At 41.6% G+C, this 19,828-nt stretch overlaps 1 protein-coding gene across 3 annotated transcripts in view; it reads left to right on the forward strand.

Annotated features, from left to right (window-relative positions):
* ARHGEF28 (Rho guanine nucleotide exchange factor 28) overlaps nt 1-19,828 on the forward strand; it is a 257,148-nt gene that overhangs the window by 208,500 nt on the left and 28,820 nt on the right. For all 3 annotated transcript variants that reach the window (XM_064376046.1, XM_064376048.1, XM_064376049.1), the window contains 8 exons: nt 247-338; nt 1,476-1,658; nt 5,672-5,803; nt 9,191-9,291; nt 12,275-12,313; nt 12,408-12,455; nt 17,455-17,940; nt 19,280-19,580. In XM_064376046.1, the coding sequence (XP_064232116.1) occupies nt 247-338; nt 1,476-1,658; nt 5,672-5,803; nt 9,191-9,291; nt 12,275-12,313; nt 12,408-12,455; nt 17,455-17,940; nt 19,280-19,580 (1,382 nt within the window). The remainder of the gene's footprint in view (nt 1-246; nt 339-1,475; nt 1,659-5,671; nt 5,804-9,190; nt 9,292-12,274; nt 12,314-12,407; nt 12,456-17,454; nt 17,941-19,279; nt 19,581-19,828) is intronic.

Consider the following 19,828-nt stretch of genomic DNA (forward strand, 5'->3'; position numbering starts at 1 on the left):
TTTGTGTTCACTGGAATATTTGAGTCATCCTACACTGCTGATTTTCAGAGCCATGTAATTTTATGCAAGATTCTTTGTATACTCCAGAAAACCAAGTCTCTGACCAGGGGGCATGATGTATTCCCTTTATGCTGAAATTTTCTCCTTTATGAATAAATCTATTGCCAAGTTCCCATGTTTTTCTAATGAATCTACAGATACTTGCATTTAGTTTCAGTTGTGTCTCTTGACTATTGTCTTTTAAAGTTGCCCTGAAGAAAAAGGGGGAAGGACAAGTGAATCAGACGAAGAGAGGAGGAAAGCTGAAGCCAGAGTGGCCAAAATTCAGCAATGTCAAGGTACAGTGCAGGCACCTATGACTCCCTGGTCGTGGTATTTTCCTGGGTGTTGGGAAAGCCCAAATGTCATGAACACGAGGTTATAACTACATGATTCATCCTGTGTACCCGAGGCCCCCCTGACCGCCCTCCCAAGCAAAACTGAAAACCAAAAACTTACGCTAGAAATGCTCAAACAAGATGACATTCTCTTCACTTCAACCTTAGTGATGAAAATGGATGTAAAAAATGCATATAACATATACAGAGCAATAGCTGTGGGCAGTGTAGGGCAGATGAATGTTGGAATTATTGTCTTATCATTTAATTTTAGGTCTCAGCACTGTCATGTCAATGACTTTGGACAAGGAACCCAATAGATCTGGTCCCCAGTTTCCAAGTCTGTGAAGGAAGGAAGTTAGACTAGCTCAGTGATTCTCAACTCCAGTTTGACATTGGAATCATTTGAGAGGTCTTTAAAAATATTGATGCCTGGGCCTCACCCTCCACCAGTTGAATCCGAATCTGTGGCAGGTGGGATATAGACTTTGGGGTTCTCAGCTCTCCCAAGGTGACTTTGAAGCACAGAGAAGACAGAATTCCTGGATTCAGTGCTAGTTAAGATCCCTTTGAGCTTTAAGAATTCTGTGACACGTTGAAACCTGAGGACAATGATGCATTCAAAGATGGGCAAAGAAATTGGATGTTTAGAAACAAAAACATAAACCAGTGTCTTTGGTTTTGACCACAACTGCACAGTTCCAGGCATTTGTATTGCTTACCCTCATGGGCATTCGCTCCTCATGGACAGTGCAGCCTCAATTTTCATTCCCAAGCTTAATGTTTAGTCTTAATAGAAAACAGCCTGCATAAACAAAGAAGAGTTTTGCAAATTTTCTGGAACTACGGGGCCGAGAAAGGGACTTCATTTACAGAAAAGACAATGGAAGCTGAGAAAGTTGTTAAGTCACTGGCTGGAGGCCACAGTCACTCAGTGGCATAGTCAGGCCTGAAAGCTGCATCTGCCCCGCTCATCACCTGGGCTTTCTCTTGTAGGTCACACTGCTTGCTAATTAGCAACATCTCTTTCGTGGACTCTCACGTTAGTGGTTGTAGTCATGTTAGTGATAACTTCCTATGGTAAATACTATTTCATAGAAATACTCACTAACCAAGACCAGCAAATTTGTGCGTATTTGGAGGAGAAGCTGCATATCTATGCTGAACTTGGAGAACTGAGCGGATTTGAGGACGTCCATCTAGAGCCTCACCTCCTTATTAAACCTGACGCAGGCGAGCCTCCCCAGGCAGCCTCATTACTGGCAGCAGCACTGAAAGAAGGTAAGTTGCTTTGAGAAGGGTTTGTGTTGACATGTTAAGAAATTTTTTTTGAGATGGAGTTTTGCTCTTGTTGCCCAGGCTGGAGTGCACTGGCACAATCTTGGCTCACCACAACCTTCGCCTCCCAGGTTCAAGTGATTCTCCTGCCTCAGTCTCTCGAGTAGCTGGGATTACAGGCATGTACCATCATGCCTGACTAATTTTGTATTTTTAGTAGAGACAGGATTTCTCCATGTTGGTCAGGCTGGTCTTGAACTCCTGACCTCAGGTGATCTACCCGCCTCAGCCTCCCAAAATGGTGGAATTACAGGTATGAGCCACTGTGCCCAGCCCAGAAAATGTTTATTGAACACCTACTATGTGCTGTGTACTGTAGTCTTGGTGTTGAGGATACAGCAGAAAAAGACAAGGCCCGTACTTGGCTGGAACTTATATTCTAGAAACAGCCAAATATAAAGACATAAATATGTCAGATTGTCTCAAATGCTATGAAGAAAATTAAGCAGGATAAGGGGGAAAGAGGGTGATGATTTGGGATGGCTCTATTTTAGATAGGGTGGCCAGGGACAGCCTCTTTGATATAACGATATGTAAGTGGACATGAAGGAAGAAAGCCAAGTGATATCTGGGGAGAGAGTCTTCCAGGCATAGGGGACGGTGGGCACAAAGGTCCTGGGGCAGGGAATCGCCAGGCTCACCTGGGGAGCAGGCAGGGGACAGCACAGGCAGAAGGAAGAGAGGGTGGGGTGAGCAGTGCAGGCAATCAGTCCAGGGTTCACTGGGTCTCAGGTTACATGGCTGGAGAGAAGGACTTGGGATCTCATCCTGAGTGGAATGGGAAGCATTAGACAGTTTTGAGTGGAGGAGTGACTTGACTTGTGGTTTGAAAGGATCCCCCTGACTGCTGTGGGGAGAATAGACTTAAGGGGGCAAAGTGCAGATGTTGGTAATAACACTGAGAGATGGTGGCCGAGGTCGGGTGAAGGGCAAGGTCATTGCAGATGAGAAAGTCCGGAGGATGAGAGGCCAGGGTGGTGGAAGGACTAAGTTCATAGAATGGAAATTACTGAGAATTTTGGCAGGATTAGCATTAGAGGGAGGGGGATAACTTGTGCGGTGTGTGCTAACTCATTCAGGGAAGGCAAGCGAGTGGCCGAAGGTCTGCACAGGAAAGGCAGCAAGTAGTGGTGGTGAGCCTGTAACCTGAGGCCAGGAGCTTCAAGGCAGAAAGGAGTTGAAGGGAGAGGTGGAGATAAAGGTCTGGATGTGACAGTGGGACAAAGGGCTTGGGAGATAAACCAGCCACCTCCTGAGAGAGTAGCAGTAAATGCTGTTGTGCAGGAGAAGGGCTGGTAAATTACAGACCACGGAGTACACGCATCCCGCCACCTGCTGTCGTAAGTTTAGTTTTACGGGAACGCAACCACATCTGCTTGTTTGTGTTGCCTGTGGCTACTTTTTTTTCTACAGTGGCAGAGATGAGCAGTTTTGACAGAGTATTTAGTCCACAAAACCTAAACTATTAACTGGTTCTTTGCAGAAAATGTTTGCCAGCCTCTGGTTTAGAATCTCAGAATGTTAGCTCTGGAAGAGAATTTAGAAATCTTAGAATCAGCCATTTTAGAATCAGCCTCAGTTTCCAGTTGAGGAAACTGAGGTCTTGAGAAGGGCATAGAGGTCTGAAGTAGGGTTTGTGGACAGGTCCCCCATCCATCTGTTTATCACACATCCGTGGAGCATCTACCTGTGCATGGTTGCTGGTGCTAGGGAGGCAGCAATGCTTTTGTAAAACTTCTAGTGGGGAAACACAGACAATACTCAAGGGGAAAAGATAACTTCAGATAGTTATCTATCCTAAAGATAATGGGATTGTGGTAAGGTGAAGGCTGTGCTTCAGAGAGGTTAGCCTAAAGACCTCTCTTTGAGATGAGGGTTGAGAAATGAGAAGCCAGCTGTCTGAGAGCTTGGGGAGGATCATCCCTGGGCAGAGAGAAGGAAGTGCAAAGCCTCTGAGGCTGCAATGGGCTTCACGTGTTTAAGGAAAGCAAGAAGGCCAGGGTGGCAGATGTCAGCGGGGTCGCCATTAGATGAGGTGGTATGGGTCAGGCAGGCTGGGATCAGATTATGGTAGGCCATGTTTCAATAATTACAGAAGAGGATGTTATTCCAAATAGGATGGCAAGGCACTGGAAGCTTTTAATCATGGGTATGGAGTGATCTGATTTATGTCTTAGAACACTAGCTGCTGAATGGACAAGAGACTGGAGGGAGACAAATCTGCCTGGATATCTGTTAGGAAGTAATCACAGAAGTTGAGATGAGCCTTGGTCTAGACCAGCGCCATTGATGATGGAAGCAGAGAGAAGTAGACCAAGTCAAGATATATTTTAGAAATAAAGCCCCAAAAAACTTCCAAATGGGTTGACAAGAACCAGTGACCACCCCCCGCCATTATCTTTGATAAAGCCTTAATCAAATAAATCACCCACTCTCAATATCAGCCAGTGGCTTTAATTTTCTCCTCCACCAACACTTTCACTAAAGCTGGGTTGTATGCCCATCTGCTTCCATCCCTCTGGCACACTGTAACAGAGGTGCCAGGAAGCAGCAGCGGACCCAGCTGCTTAGAACTCGGAGCAATGGTTGTGCTGCATGAGGCGCAGTGGGATAATCCACCCTGGATCACTGACCATCCAGCCCCAACTGCAGCCAAAAGATAGAGCCGGAGTTCTTATCCTGGTGAGGTAGTTATCATCTGACAAAAAGCCAGCTCAGTAGTGCACCTTGAATAGTCTCCCTGAGACTCCACTCTGCTGGGAGGCTTTTCCTCCTTCCTTTCTCTTCTTCTGTCTCTGCCTCTTGAAACCCATCCATCCTTCCAGGTCCTGCTCAGTTTTCACCTCCTGTAAAAACATATTCCGAACCCTACTAGAATGCTGTTCCTCCTCCACGCTGCAGTAGCACTTACAATGTTCTAATAATGCCGACGGAGGTGAGTGCTGATCACATGCTTCTCTGCAGTCTAGCGGGTTGTGTTTGTCTCTTTCCTCCTGCGATCTGTGAACGCCCCTCTTAGTCGTCAAGTGCCCTCTAGCCCCTAGAACAGGCACTTGTTTAAACTACAAATCCTACTTTCTCCTCCAGAGAATCAAATCCAGTAAGTCTAGAGCAAAGATTGGGAATCTGTATTTCTAAAGACAGGCATAGGGAAATACTCTTTTGAGGAATAGCTAATATTTCCGAGTAATAGGTTTTAAAATTTTAATGTCTGGTATATTTTAACTAACTGAATGACAGGAAGTTTTTAGGCATACTAATTTGCTAAAAGTTGCATTTGAGATATTTTTATACCATGGGTTTATAGTTTTTTTTATTAATTCTATATTTTATTAATTCTTTTAGCGTCTAAAATGATGCTAGAAGTATTGGTGTAGATGACAGGTCTGCAACCTTTTCCTACAGAGGGCCAGATTTTAGGTTTTGTAAATCACATAGTCTCTGGGACATAGTTGTGTGTGTGTGTGCATGTGTATGTGTGTGCACAGGCACGTCTCGTGTTTTGACAACCTTTAAAAATGTAAAAATCGGCTGGGTGAGGTGGCTCATGCCTGCAATCCCAGCACTTTGGGAGGCCAGGGTAGATGGATCACAGGGTCAAGAATTTGAGACCAGCCTGACCAACATGGTGAAGCCCCAATCTCTACTAAAAATACAAAAACTAGCCAGGCACGGTGGCGTGCACCTGTAATCCCAGTTACTCAGGAGACTGAGGCAGGAGAATCACTTGAACCCGGGGGAGCGGAGGTTGCAGTGAGATGAGATCGCATCACTGCCTTCCAGTCTGGGTGACAGAGCGAGAGAAACTGTGTCTTAAAAAAAAGAAAAAAATCATTTTTAGCCCTGGGTCATACAAAAGCAGGGACAGACCAAATGCTATTTGCCAACTCCTGGTCTAGATTAAATATAAACCTAGCTTTATTTTTCAGACTTATTTTTGTTTTTCTTCATCTTAGCTGAGAGCCTACAAGTTGCAGTGAAGGCCTCACAGATGGGCGATGAGAGTCAGTCAGGCGAGGACAGTTATGGAGACTCTGTGTTGACGGACACGCTCGGTTCTCAGGATGCACCAGGATCGCCGACTGCCTGTAAGTGAAAATGCAGGCCTTGGCAGTGAGCCTGAGCGCAGCCCCTGGAGCTTACAGTGGTCACATAAAATAAAGGCAGCAACTGTCTCTGTTTGAAGGGGATTTGTTATGTTTTTTTAAATGAGAAAAAAACTGAGAATAAATACGCTAGCCTAAATGACTATCATATGCATATAATAATGACACTGGTGTTTCAAGTCCGAGGACCTAAAGAGTAGGCGGTGAGTTACGCTGCTCTGTTTTCCAGCTGAGCGCTGACCTTCCCCAACCCCTGCCTTGCCTCATTTCTGATATGATTTATTGAATACAGTTTTGAAAGAACTTTTTAACTTTTCTGGCTTTTTAAAAAGGAGTCCCTGCAGTCAATTAGAGAACAAGCCCTTAAACCTAATCTCACGGAACTGAGAAAACAACTCAGAAAACCAGAAATACACACACAGCTCCTTCCACCTCCCTCTCCTCTGTCTCTCTCTCTCTCTCTCTATTTTCTCTCTCTCACACATGGAGTTTGGTGGTATGGTTAAAGCAGAAGTGCCAGAAAATTCTTGATCGGTGCCATCCTATGCTTTAGTCATGTCAGAATTCATTTATTAAAACACTGTTTCAGTACCTTTTAAATATAAAAAAATAGAATGTAGAGATTTGGTTTAGGTAATTTCCCAGAACCCAGCTCTCCTGTTATATGTATAGTTGTTGGCTGCTTAGTTCCATGAAAGTCTCTAAGATAAGAGCATAAAGAGGGTATTTTTCATACTGTACAGGTAGTAACAACCTTACTTCCACAAGGTCTTATGTGTATGAGATAAAATGGATACAGTGTCTTTAGTAGTTAAGAGATTGGAAGATTAAATTGAACTCAGAACTTCTTTAGCAACATCCCTTGATTAAGATATATAGATGCAGTATAGCGTTTTAATTCTATACTTCTTTTTTCCTTTTTTAAACACCAGTACCACTAATTATTTTCCTCTCTCAAGTTCTGTTTTATCTAATTCTGGGTTTCTATTTTCAGAATGCACACATATGTTTTTCATTTTGACACAGCCCAGATTCATCAGGGGAGTTGTACTGCCCGGGGTGATTTCCCTTTAAAAGAAGAACCTCATTATGCCATTGAGGAGGCTCTGTCTAAAAATAAGCGTGGGGATCTGCTGCTCTCAGCCTCACCCCAGGGACAGCTGGAGAGGCTCCGCTCAGCTCCGCAGCTGCCCGAGCCCACAGCCGTGCCTTCCCTCCCCGCAGGCCAGGCAGTGAAGGTCTCCCTGTCTGTATCCACATCTGTCACGACTGGGGAGAGTTTCAAAGGGACACCTGTGGCATTTGCTAGAATCATTGAGAGGCTCTTTAGAGAAGTCTGATGCCAGGAGTCAGGTAGAGGAAGTACAGAAGCAGGCTGATGGGGTCCTATACCCCAAGACCTCTTCAGTTCTGGATTAGACTGGAACATGGTGTGTGAGAGTCTCATTCTCCTTATGAAGTTGTTAAATGCACAAGGTTATCCCTAAATGAAGGTCTACGTCTGTAACTGAATGGGTTGGTTCTGCAAGTGACTTTGAGAACTGCGCTCTTCTGAATCAGGCTCATGTCAGTCTGCGGTTATTAGCCAAGCAGAGCCCTCTATTTTCAGTCTTCCGTATACATGGTGAGTATCATCTGCTTCTAGGGAAGTTCTGTCCACTGGAGACCCTCTCGCCCACGCTGAAATTGGATATGGGGACAGGGACCTGCTCTGTATTTCATTCTTCTGCCTTGTCATCAGCTTCTTCCCCGTTTGCTTTTCCTAATTTCTGTGAGGGAGTGAGAAACAGAATGGCAAATTCTTTAGTGATGCCTTTGGCCACTCTTTAAGAGTTAGAGATAGTACCCAATAGCAGAACCATTTTTCCAATGACAGAAACCTACAAAATGTCCCTTCACTGTAAGTGAACAAGTGCTGATCAGCTTGAACAAAATAGACTTGTTTTCAGCTGATCTCATCTGAAGCAGTTTCTGTTTAGAGAAAAACTTCTTTGTTTTGGAAGAGGCCTTTGGAATCCTAGAGGACTCTCATTTCCCAAAGACGTAAGTATTTTTATTAATTTAAAGAAAAAAGCATTTCCGGCCGGGCGCGGTGGCTCAAGCCTGTAATCCCAGCACTTTGGGAGGCCGAGGCGGGTGGATCACGAGGTCAAGAGATCGAGACCATCCTGGTCAACATGGTGAAACCCCGTCTCTACTAATACAAAAAATTAGCTGGGCACGGTGGCGCGTGCCTGTAATCCCAGCTACTCAGGAGGCTGAGGCAGGAGAATTGCCTGAACCCAGGAGGCGGAGATTGCGGTGAGCCGAGATCGCGCCATTGCGCTCCAGCCTGGGTATCAAGAGCGAAACTCCGTCTCAAAAAAAAAAAAAAAAAAAAAAAAAAAAAAAAAAAAAAAAAAAGAAAAAAGCATTTCCACTATTAGAAATAAAGTTTCAAGATGACACAATGAGAAATTATACAAACAGTGTTACAAAGTGAATATTGATTTTGTCAGGGTCCTGATTCGACATGGTTCTAATAAAACAGTGTGTTTGGGGCTTTGAAAATTCTAGTTTTAATCAGTGCAAGGTGGGCACAGTTTAAGTTTTAACTGAGTTCACACAGGTAAAGAAATAAACAAAATCCTGCCAACAACGATATAATGGATGAAGTGAAATTTGTACTTGGTACTTAAAAATATTTCTGGACTAGTTTCTATGTTTTAATAGGTTAAATATATAGTATTTGTAAATTTAAAGCATAAACAAGACGTGAGAAAAAACACATTTGGAAATTGTTAAAAAGTAAGTTATTCAGAGATAGGGACAGTTTCTTTGTATGACTGTGAGATCTTGAAGGATTAGCCATCTCCACCTTCCTAGAAAGATGTCTTCCTCCTGCTTCGGACTCCTCCTTCCTTCTAAACCTTGTTTTTCGCCTGCTGCTCTTGCACTGGTCACAGGGGAGACTTTTTACAGACTTGAGTCTGCCAAGAGACCTTGCTTTTGTTCTACAGCACCTGTTTTAAATTTCACCCTTCCCAGGAGGCTTTTCCTATTCAGTGAGAGTGAGATGTAGAATATACCCTCTGTACCACAAACAACACATGGACACATCAGCGCGAGAAAGAAAAGTACAAAGATGGTGATAATCTGTGCCGTTTGTCAGTTGCTGTCTGTTAGCGTGTAAGCCCCATGTGGGCAGGGGCCGCGTGCATTGCTCCGTGCTCATGCAAGCACCTCTTCTAAGAATACTCCATATGTGTTATTTTGTGATGTTTCTTGTATTGAAACATGTGTCGGCCATGCACAGAAGAACCCAGTCGGCTGGCTGATGTTTGACGCTGTCCTGTCCTTTTTGTTTCTGTCTCGATGGCGTGCTTCCAGCACTAGTCACAGGAGGGAGAGAAGGAAGAGGCTGTTCGGATGTGGATCCCGGGATCCAGGGTGTGGTAACCGACTTGGCCGTCTCTGATGCAGGGGAGAAGGTATTGTGAACCGATTTGTTAGTCAGCAGCAGTTACTGTAGATAATAAAATAGCCTCAGGTTCTGGTCTGTCATGGCAGTAGGTGGGACAAAGGTGCTTTTCTGAATTGTTCTCGATTGATTTGAATATTCATATTTAAACTTTCTAACTGATTTCTTCTTCAAATGTGCTTGCGCTTCTAATGTCATGTAGGTGTAAACAAAGCAATGATTGAAAAGTGATTAAAAAGATTAAAAACTCTCCCGTGTATATGTGTGTCTGTGCTCTCTTGACTTTTGGTCTTCCTGCCCTGCAAACCTTTGCTTCTCACCCACGATGTTTGGCAGCTCTGGCACCTGCGGCCCTTTTGCAACCAGATGGCGCCAAAGTAATTGAAACACCTTTTTCTTTGGACTATTCTTGCTTCTTCCACCTTCCTTGACCCTCCTCTCCTTGCAGAGTTGATTTCTTGTCATCACCCACATTTCACCTACTTTTTTGTGGTCAACTTTTAATTAATCTGACCAGTTTTTGGTTGGGGCACAGTGATTCTAAACGCTTCTTTTTTGACTTACTGCTATATACATAGGTGTTAACTCTCTCTTTAAGAATTAAATACATAAAACTTCCTGTTAACATCCGCTGAAAGTGAGATGTCAGAAACAGGGAAGGAATAAAATATGATTCTGGGAGGTGGCTAGTTGGCCTCTTCTGACTTGTCTGGGGCTCCAAGAGTTTAGCTTCATCTAAAATTGAATTAGATACATTACTAGATACATTATTTGATACATCATATGTGTCAATGTGAAAAAATGGCAAATATCAGATCTTCTCTTACATATACAACATATTTTACATATTATATACTTTTTGTATATATTACATAGGACTGAGAAAGCAAGTCAAGGATTTTTTAAAATCCAGAGAAAAGACAACTGTGATTAAGTGTTCTTTTTTAAACTTCACAGGCCAAAATGAGCATAATAATGTAATATTTTGCTCTACTCCTTCTGATTGTAAGCTTTCAAAAATATTGCTTCTTAAAATGTTTCTGCTTTTCATCCTTTTCAGTGAAAACTTCACTTGTAAGTGTGAAGTTTGTGGTGTTCAACTGTGTTCATAGAAAAGAAAAAGTGAATTGGTCAGTAATAGTTTAATTTTGAATGGAAAGTTGGGTGGCTCCTACCCCTAAAGTCTCCCTCTCCTATTCCAATTCAGTTACAGGTAGGTAAGTGAGGTTAACTGTCCAGGTTCTTCTTTGGATTAAGCTATCTGCAAAATTCTGATCTTAATAAACCATTTTGAAAAAATAATAAACTGAGGTAAAGGGCAGGATCGCTTGAAACCAAACCTTTAAAAGGTGTATAATGGGTATTTTTGTCATTAGCTTCCTCTGAAAGGTAAGGTTAGAACGAATTTCTGAAAGAATTAAAAAAAAAAAATGAAATCTAACCCGAATGCAGAAATACTGGAGAAATCACCAACTGCAGTTTTAAATATGTACCACAAGGTGGCGGAACAACTCCATTAAAAACGCGAAATTTCCTGTCTTGTGTCAACCTAGTGGCCAAAGGGTATAAGTAACCACAGGTAGCACAGTCCAACTCATTTCTATGGTTCTAATTTTTATAGACTATAAAAATTCTGTGCCATATGGTCTTACTACAGAAGCAGTGATGTGTGGATGGGCCAAGACAGAGCCAGAAGAGCAGCGAGAATGCCAACACTCCCTGTGGGGTGGGAGTTCTTAGAGCCTGTTCTCTGCCATAGGGGTGGGCTCAGGTCTAATGCCTTTAGGTTTCCTCTCCTTTTTCAGCTTCTGTCCTTTCTCTATCAGAGGTGCTGCTTAGGAGTGAAATCTTTAATTGCCGGTCCAGGGGAAGCAGAGGTCTGGCTAGCTCATCATGGCATCAGCCTAAACTAATTGAATTTAACAAGTTCAAACTTACCTGAGAACATGACCATGGCTGGCTGCTTTTTATGGCTTAAAATTGGAGGTGCCAGATGAAAGCAGCAGCATACAGGAGACTGTAGGCCCTTGAGGACAGGGCATCTGATGGTCTCCCATAGCATAAGGTGTGGAGTTTAGAGTGGGTGATCGATATTTATTTATTGAATGGCGTGCCATCAAGTTCAACTTAGAGTCATTCACTTGTTGAGTGTTTATGCTATGTCAAGCACCATTCTTATGATATGGAGTACACAGATAAAGTCTTGCTACTCACTGGTTTGCACCCTAGGGAGGGAAGGCAGACAAGAAATGAATAACAAATGTTTAATTTTGGCGACTGCAAACCATCACTATCCACATGTGCCTTGAATGTGTGCCATGAAAGAGACAAAGAATGAGGCATAGACCCTATCCGTAAAGAATAGATGGCCTCCTGTGGCTCGCTCGTGGCCTCTGCTGCTAGTACTTCTACTGAGGCAGCCCCTGGTCTGGTGGTCTCTGACTGTGGTAGGGTCTAGAACAGCCCTGTTCGGCGCTCTCCTGTGGGCAGGATCTGAGACTGGTTTCTTTTCCCAGCTGCTGTATATTTTGATATCGTGAATCGCAAACACTGAGAAAAGGAGTCAAGGCTAGACATGATATTCTTTAACTTCCAATCTGGCCTCTAGAATATAAGAGGTCAGCCTGGCCCAAAAGACAACTTCAATCTGGGCACAGAGAACTTAATTCACATTGTGGTTTGCACAAGGTAAATTCCGTCACTTGAATTTTCAGGCCTTCCTTACTGTCAGCCCCTGTTGTTTTAAGGGGTGATTGGGTGAAAATTGCCATGCATCTCAAACACCAACTTTGCAGGAAGGACGCTCTCCTTGTCAAGTGTTCGTTTAATTCTATGGGCTTTTATTTCTGGGAGGAAACCGAGTCAGTGTAGATGAGGTAATGAAGTTTAGAGACAGCAAAGTGATTTACCCAAGGTTGTACATTTTGGGACACTACAGGGCAGCTTTTCAAAAGTAGAATGTTATTCATTTTCTTGTTTTTTGTGTATTTTAGGTGGAATGTAGAAATATTCCAGGTTCTTCACAGTCAGAGGTGAGCTGCACATGCCTTAAATGTATCACCAGCCTTTATTTGTGGATAATGAAAACTTTTTCAAGAATTTGATATTTACAATTTTGTTTTTCAGATTATACAAGCCATACAGAATTTAACCCGTCTCCTATATAGCCTTCAGGTAACTACCTCCTCTAATCTTTGAACTTGTGAATGTTTCTCCTAATGCAACTCACTTTGATGATTCCCAGACTTTAAAAATGAGAACACGTGAAAGGTAGGAAATGCTCTTAAAGGAATGCCAGCCTTCTAAGTGTGATGTTTGTACTCACATGGTTTTGTAATCAGAGGCAACACCATGACTACATTTTATGCCATTCTTCTCTGAAATCATAAAACAGTTCATATCTTTAAAAAATATTGATGAATATGATCTGGCCTGACATTTACAATGAAACTCTTAGGTAAGTATAACATGACTTCACATGTTCTGGTGAAAACTTAAATTCACACCTAAACTTTTTTGACTTCTCCATGTGGCCATCAGTCTTTAGAGCAGTTAAGTAATTCATGTGTTGCCTTACTCTTTTGTTTATTCATCCACTCAACATTTATTAATTTATTAATGTTGAGGGGTTGAACACACAGTGCCTGTCTCTGTGCTGACGATGCTGAGGGCTGAGCACACAAAGGCAAATGAGCCACACAGCCTGCCCTCAAACGGCTTACTGTCTTTCAAGGAAAAACAGACATAAAAATCATGCTTGCATTTAGGATTAAATGGTTGGATGATCCCTTAGGCCAGGGGTCCCCAAACCCCAGGGCGCAGAGTCGTACCTGTCTGGGCTAAACAGCAGGAGGTGAGCCAGGGACAAGCAAGCAGTACCGCCTGAGCTCCACCTCCTGTCAGATCAGTGGTGGCGTTAGATTCTCATAGGAACGCGAACCCTATTGTGAACTGCGCATGGAACCTAGGGATCTAGGTTACCTTCTCCTTATGAGAACCTGATGCCTGATGATCTGAGGTGGTACAGTTTCATCCTGAAACCATTCTCACCCCACCCCACCCCATCCATTAAAAAAAAAACTGTCTTCCATAAAACCGGTCCATGCTGTCAAAAAGGTTGGAGGTCACTACCTTAGGCCGTGGACAAGAAAGAGGCTCAGTGTGCCCAACTGCTTCATTCATTCATTAAAGTATTTTGAAATGACATGCATGCAATGTTTGGATTGTTGAAAAATTCATAGAAAAATTTGAGAATACAAGTAAATTTAAAAAATGACTTATGATTCTACAAAGAATTAAAATTATCATGTTGGTGTACCAGGCTCCAGATTTTAGAATTGTTTTCTGTGCACTCTTCCATAACGTGTAACTTTCTTTGTCATCAACTATTATTCTGTAGCATACTTTTTAATGACTGTATGTTAAATTCAGGTCTATGGGGTTTATTTTTCAATCCTTTATTGTTTTCACTTTTGTATTACTAACAACACTGTAGAGGACATCCTTGTGTATGAATCTCTTTGAGCGTATCTATTTCCTTAGGATAAATAAGGATTTTTTTTTTAGGTTTTCAATAGACTTTGCTAAAATAATCAAATCAACCAACCTTCTCTCTTTTTCTCTTTTATTTGAAGATGGATTAGGGTATGTGATTATTTGTACTTCTTTGATTACTACTGAGACAAAACATTTCCCCCCCCACTGGTTTGTTATTCATTCATGCTTCATATCTTGTTGAATTTAAAAGAAAATAAAAGGAAGCCTAAGTTTTCACTAGAAAATATAAAGGCATGCTGCATTTGATGTTTTGTTATTTAGACTTCGACTCCATCAAGACTTTCTCTTATGGCCTTTTATTCTTGCTCTAGGGCCAACATCTGAATTGTTAAAGCTTTGGATTACATTTAAATATATGACAGTGCTAGTCTTATTTATTTTTCTATGCATGTTTATATATTCTTCCATAAAAGCTTTTATTTTTTATTTACTGTTTTGAGACAGGGCCTGGCTCTGTTACCCAGGCTGGAGTGCAGTGGAGCAATCTCAGCTCACTGCAATCTCCGTCTTCTGGGCTGAAGCCATCGTCCCACCTCAGCCTCCCAAATAGCTGAGACTACAGGCATGTGCCACCAAGCCTGGTGAGTTTTTCTATTTTTAGTAGAGACAGGGTTTCACCATGATGCCCAGGCTGGTCTCAAACTCCTGGGCTCAAAGTGATCTACCTGCCTTGGCCTTCCAAAATTCTGGGATTATAGGCATGAGCCACTGCGCCCAGTACCACAAGTTTTTAAATCACTGTCAAGTTTCTTATCACTTGTGCCGACACCATTAAATTAAAATTTCATTATATTTATGAATTAAATTGGAGAGAATCAACACCTTTACCATAATCACTTACTTGTCTTATGTAAGATCATTGATCAGTCATCTCTTATTTTATGATTTGTTGGAGAGCTTTGTAATTGTCTTCATATAGTATGATAGATGTGTGTATATATATATGTTTTTTTCACTTAGTTTATTCCTATGTCTTTTTGCTGCTATTGTGAATAAAATTTTTTTTTCATTCTGTGTCCCCAATGGTTATTGCTAATATAAATAAAGCTATTGATTTTGGGGTATTTATATTGTAACTGGCTAACTCATTGAACTTTATTTTTTGTTTTAATAGTTTTTCCATTTATTTTTTGAAATATTTCAGGTAGAAAATAAAAATTTGAAAATAATGATATTATGGCTATTCAACAATAATTACATGAATTTCCTTTTCTTGGCTTACTGCATTGGCTAGGACTTTTGAAAATGTGTTAAATAATAGTGGTAATACCAAGCTCCTTATCTTGTTGAAGATTTAGTAAGAATGCCTTTAGTGTTGTACATTAGATGTGCGGTTCTGGGGTAGATGTTTTTAGAAATCAATTTATCATGTACGACAAAAAATCTTTCTTTTAAATGTCAGCTGAGAAGGGATACAGTTTGAGCACCAGCCATTAATTTGGGGGATGAGAACATTGAGCATCTGGCTTGTTTTGCCTGATGAAAACACTCACAATGTCTCATCTCTTCTTTTCAACCCTGAATGGAGCCCTGTGCAGATTCAAGGCTCAGAAAAACTTGATCACCTGAATGACCTAATTTTTGTAACACATTAGATTAAACCAATATGGGAAATATGAAAGTCTACAGTGAATTCTCTTAACCAAAGCTTCTGAGCTGGTCCAAGGCCATGGGCTTTGAAAGATTTCTGTTCATGGCACAGTTGTGTTTTTGAAGCTGAATGTCTTACATGTGATTGAAGTTTTTACATAAGCAATTTTGAATCAGTTAGAATGAAATTTGATCCCTACAGTAGGAAAATAGAGTCAGAAATGAGGCATAGGCAGAGCAAAAAGGAAAGGACACAGATATTCTAGCAAAGTAAAGTTAGGAGAGTGAATTGGGAAATTCCCTAAACTTGAAAAGCAAGTGCTGTTCACTGTCCTAAATATAAATATAAATTTTAAGGGTGAAGATTAGATATTCATTTAGCTTTAAATGAATATTTAGATGAATATACAATCTTCAGATTCCACCTCTGTGCAAGAGAAAACAATGGCCTTATCCCAAATGTTAGATAGACATGAAGAATACCTCATGGTAGCACGTAGTAACCCTTACATGAGAGTCATTATCTGTGGTACTTTTGACATATAAAATATTGGATTTTTGTTTGTTGTATACTGGTACCTTAAGATTTATTAGAATTAATTGGCGATGTACAGTCTACAATTTTCTTTAGCCAGATCAACAGGGTCCTGAGTGGTTTATTGTTGTGTGCTAATTATTTTGTATTTAAAGATTATAGTACTTAATACATATTCTGAATGATAATCATTGTTTTATTATAACAACTCCCAAAAGCCATTAATCAAATATGTGTCTAAAATTTTAAAGATTGACTTCCAAATTTAAAAATATGAATTTTTTTTCAAAAGGCCCCAGTGAATACATTTTTGAGTTGTATTCCAAGACAAGAATGAATTTAAAAAATGCCCTAGTTCTTTAACTTGCAAAAGTATAGGAAACTGCTGAGCTGACAAAGAACTTACAGTCAAATCCCCGTCTTCCCAACATCTGTTATATGGACAGTTTAAAAAATTCTTAGGAAGGAAAAATGTGAATTTATCCCTAGGAGAGTAATGATTTCTCATATGGAGTCAAAACATACACACATACCCAGTATGTGTCCATTTTCAATTTGTCCCTTCTGTACTGCTTTGCACTCTGAATGAGAACTTTTAAAATTAAAAGCTTCCAAGGGCATTCACAGAGATCTTTTTGGTTTTGTGGAATCCTTCCAAATCTTGGTAATTATTTCCTGTGATGTTGCCAAACTTTTCATAGGCAGATATCATCACTCAAAATGTTTTTTTAATCTGGTTGGTAATGTCCTCTGGGCTTTAGAGTATCTATTTTCCCTTAATCATTTCAGCCTCCTGTTGGCGATCTATTAAACAAATAAATTTCAGCTTAGTTTTTTATGCATGACCTTCCTGCTATAATACAAAGATATAACAGTAATGAGACTAGCTTTAGCCACTTACATATCTCCTAAAAATGGTATTAACTGCTATTCTTAGGCATTACATTATAAAAACATTATTTACCAAAAGTCTCCAAATAGTTGATTTTTATTTTTCTGTCTTCCTAATGCAATATAGCTCAAGTAATTTCTGGTTTGGGACTCAAAGAAAGGATACTCCTAGGTTTATGTGGATTTTTAAGTTCTCATGAATGATTGACTAGGGAGACCTCAGCAAGAGACTGAGGTGTAGAACAGGAATGCACAGCCTTATGAATTTATGTGCTGAGTTCGTATTCGGGAGACTTACTTACTTAACTATCACCCAGCAACCAGCACCAAACTATGTTTCATCGGAGAGGATGATACTGCTTTTGGGCTTTGTTTCTTTTCTCTGTAAATTCACAGGTCATGCCCCTGGGACATATGTAGACAAGTCTATCTGGAATGCCAAAAATCTTGCCTTTGGATGTAACTGAGAAAAAGGCCAGAAATATTCAGAGAAACGAGTTTGGGCCTGGGTTTTGTATTTCAAGGTAGTTGCAACCGAAAGGGTAAACAATAACAATGGAAACCTGTGTTGAGTGATTTTTCCTCCGTCTGCTCTGACAGGCCGCCTTGACCATTCAGGACAGCCACATTGAGATCCACAGGCTGGTTCTCCAGCAGCACGAAGGCCTGTCTCCCGGCCACTCTGTCCTACGAGGCAGCCCCTGGCAGGACCAGAAGTCCCGCGATGTGGACAGGCAGCGCGAGGAGCTGGCCAACGTGCACGAGCTCCAGCACCAGCTCCAGCAGGAGCAGCGGCGCTGGCTCCGCAGGTGTGACCAGCAGCAGCGGGCGCAGGCGGCCAGGGAGAGCTGGCTGCAGGAGCGGGAGCGGGAGTGCCAGTCACAGGAGGAGCTGCTGCTGCGGAGCCGGGGCGAGCTGGACCTCCAGCTCCAGGAGTACCAGCACAGCCTGGAGCGGCTGAGGGAGGGTCAGCGCCTGGTGGAGAGGGAGCGGGCAAGGATGCGGGCCCAGCAGAGCCTGCTGAGCCACTGGAAGCAAGGCCGCCAGAGAAGCCTGCCCGCAGCATTTCTTCCTGATGGCCCGGAGGTATGGACCTTTGGGGTGCGGTGAGGCAGCCTCTCCAAGGCAGGGGTGGGCCTGAGAGCTCCTGGAACACTAACCAAACGTCTGTCTTTTTGGTTCTTGTGTAAGAGCTCATGAGGATTTCTCAATTTGTAGGTAGCCAAAGCTGGAAGCTTTCAGAGATAATGCACATCCATTTTGACTTAAAATATAGACAGTGTGAGGGCCCAGGTCCTATGGGATCACTGCACTCTGTCTGAGACGCCCTTCCCTAAGGAACAAACATAGAATTGAATTGTCCTAGTAAGGCCAGGGTGGGTTTGTCCTGAAGGCACACTCACTGTGAGCGAGCTCTTTTCCCAGTATTTGAAGGACTCTCTTGATATGATCTCTCTTAAGAATTCTATGTAGATGTAGCTTTTAGAAGATCAATTAACTATTAATATATACTACAGGCACTGAATTTAGCAAGTATAATACTATTCTGTTATGCCGAGCTTATTCTCTTTTTAAATTTGATATAGTAAATTTAAAATGCGTTTCACTTAATAAGAGTTATTATTTTTTTTGAGACAGAGTCTTACTCTGTTGCCAGGCTGGAATGCAGTGGTGCTATCTCAGCTCACTGCAATCTCTGCCTCCTGGGTTCAAGGGATTCCCGTGCCTCAACCTCCCAAGTAGCTAGGACTACAGGCGCATGCCACCATACTCGGCTAATTTTTTGTATTTTAGTAGAGACAGGGTTTCACCATGTTGGCCAGAATGGTCTCGATCTCCTGACCTCATGATCCACCTGCCTCGGCCTCCCAAAGTGGTAGGATTACAGAAGTGAGCCACCAAGCTATTTATTTGCATCTTTTAAAACCATGCTTGACAATCCCATTGGTCCCCAGAGTTTGTTTTCCTGTGTTATGTACATGTATGTTTTTTATTGATAGTGCATAATATTGTAGAAGTTGATAAGCTTATAAGGTCTATGTTGCAATCTGTTTTTCCTTTTAAGTTGGCTAAATTATGTTTATTGCAAACTCCTCATGTATATGTGGATATGTTTTCAACTTTTTTATTTAGCAAAAGTAAAAAATGCTGCTTTCTCTGATTAAAGTGGAAACACTTTAATGTCATAAAATGCCACTTCTTGTGTTTTTTGTTGTTGTTGTTAAAGATGTGCCATGCATAGCAAATTGAAGTTTTTGGTACTAGCTCATTAAAAGGGGATGTTGTGGAGGGAGAAAAGAAGTGGTAATCTTGATTTCACTTTTACTGAAATCTTGATTCCTAAGATTCTCTCAGGCATAAATACTTTATGAAACTTTTATAAATTAGAAAAATTATTGTACTTTTTCTATATTTCCTTACACAGGTAATAGAACTTAATCGATCTGAGAGTTTATGTCATGACAACTCATTCTTCATCAACGAAGCTTTAGTACAAATGTCATTTAACACTTTCAATAAACCGAATCCATCAGTTATCCATAAGGATGCCAATTGCCCCACAACTCAATCTAATTCTGACTTGGTAAGGACTAGTGAAAATCAAGTAGACCTCAAGACGGACCTTTCCCAGCCTTCGAATGTCAGCCATGAACTGTGGACAGCCGCCGGGTCCTGCCATGAGATGCTTCCTCTCCACGAAAGCAGCAAGGATTCTTGTAAAAATGGTAATTAACACTTTAAATGTCATCTGTATAGTTTCAACAAGAAGTTGTGTCTCTGAATGGTTGGCTCTTCTGTAGAGTGAATCAAAGTCCTCCCTAGCATGGGAATAAATTGGTGCTGATGAGCTGGAGTTTGATGCATTCACTTTTCTTCAGTGAAGTCTGGGGTCAGCCTTCGCTTGTAAGTTACCTAGACAAGTGAGACCATGGTTGTAGGGCTTACAGAATGCTCACAACTTGTAAGAACCAGG

The sequence above is a fragment of the Aotus nancymaae genome, unplaced genomic scaffold (genome assembly GCF_030222135.1).
Source record: "Aotus nancymaae isolate 86718 unplaced genomic scaffold, 86718_ANA_hifiasm-v0.15.2.pri h1tg000014l, whole genome shotgun sequence".
Taxonomy (NCBI): domain Eukaryota; kingdom Metazoa; phylum Chordata; class Mammalia; order Primates; family Aotidae; genus Aotus; species Aotus nancymaae.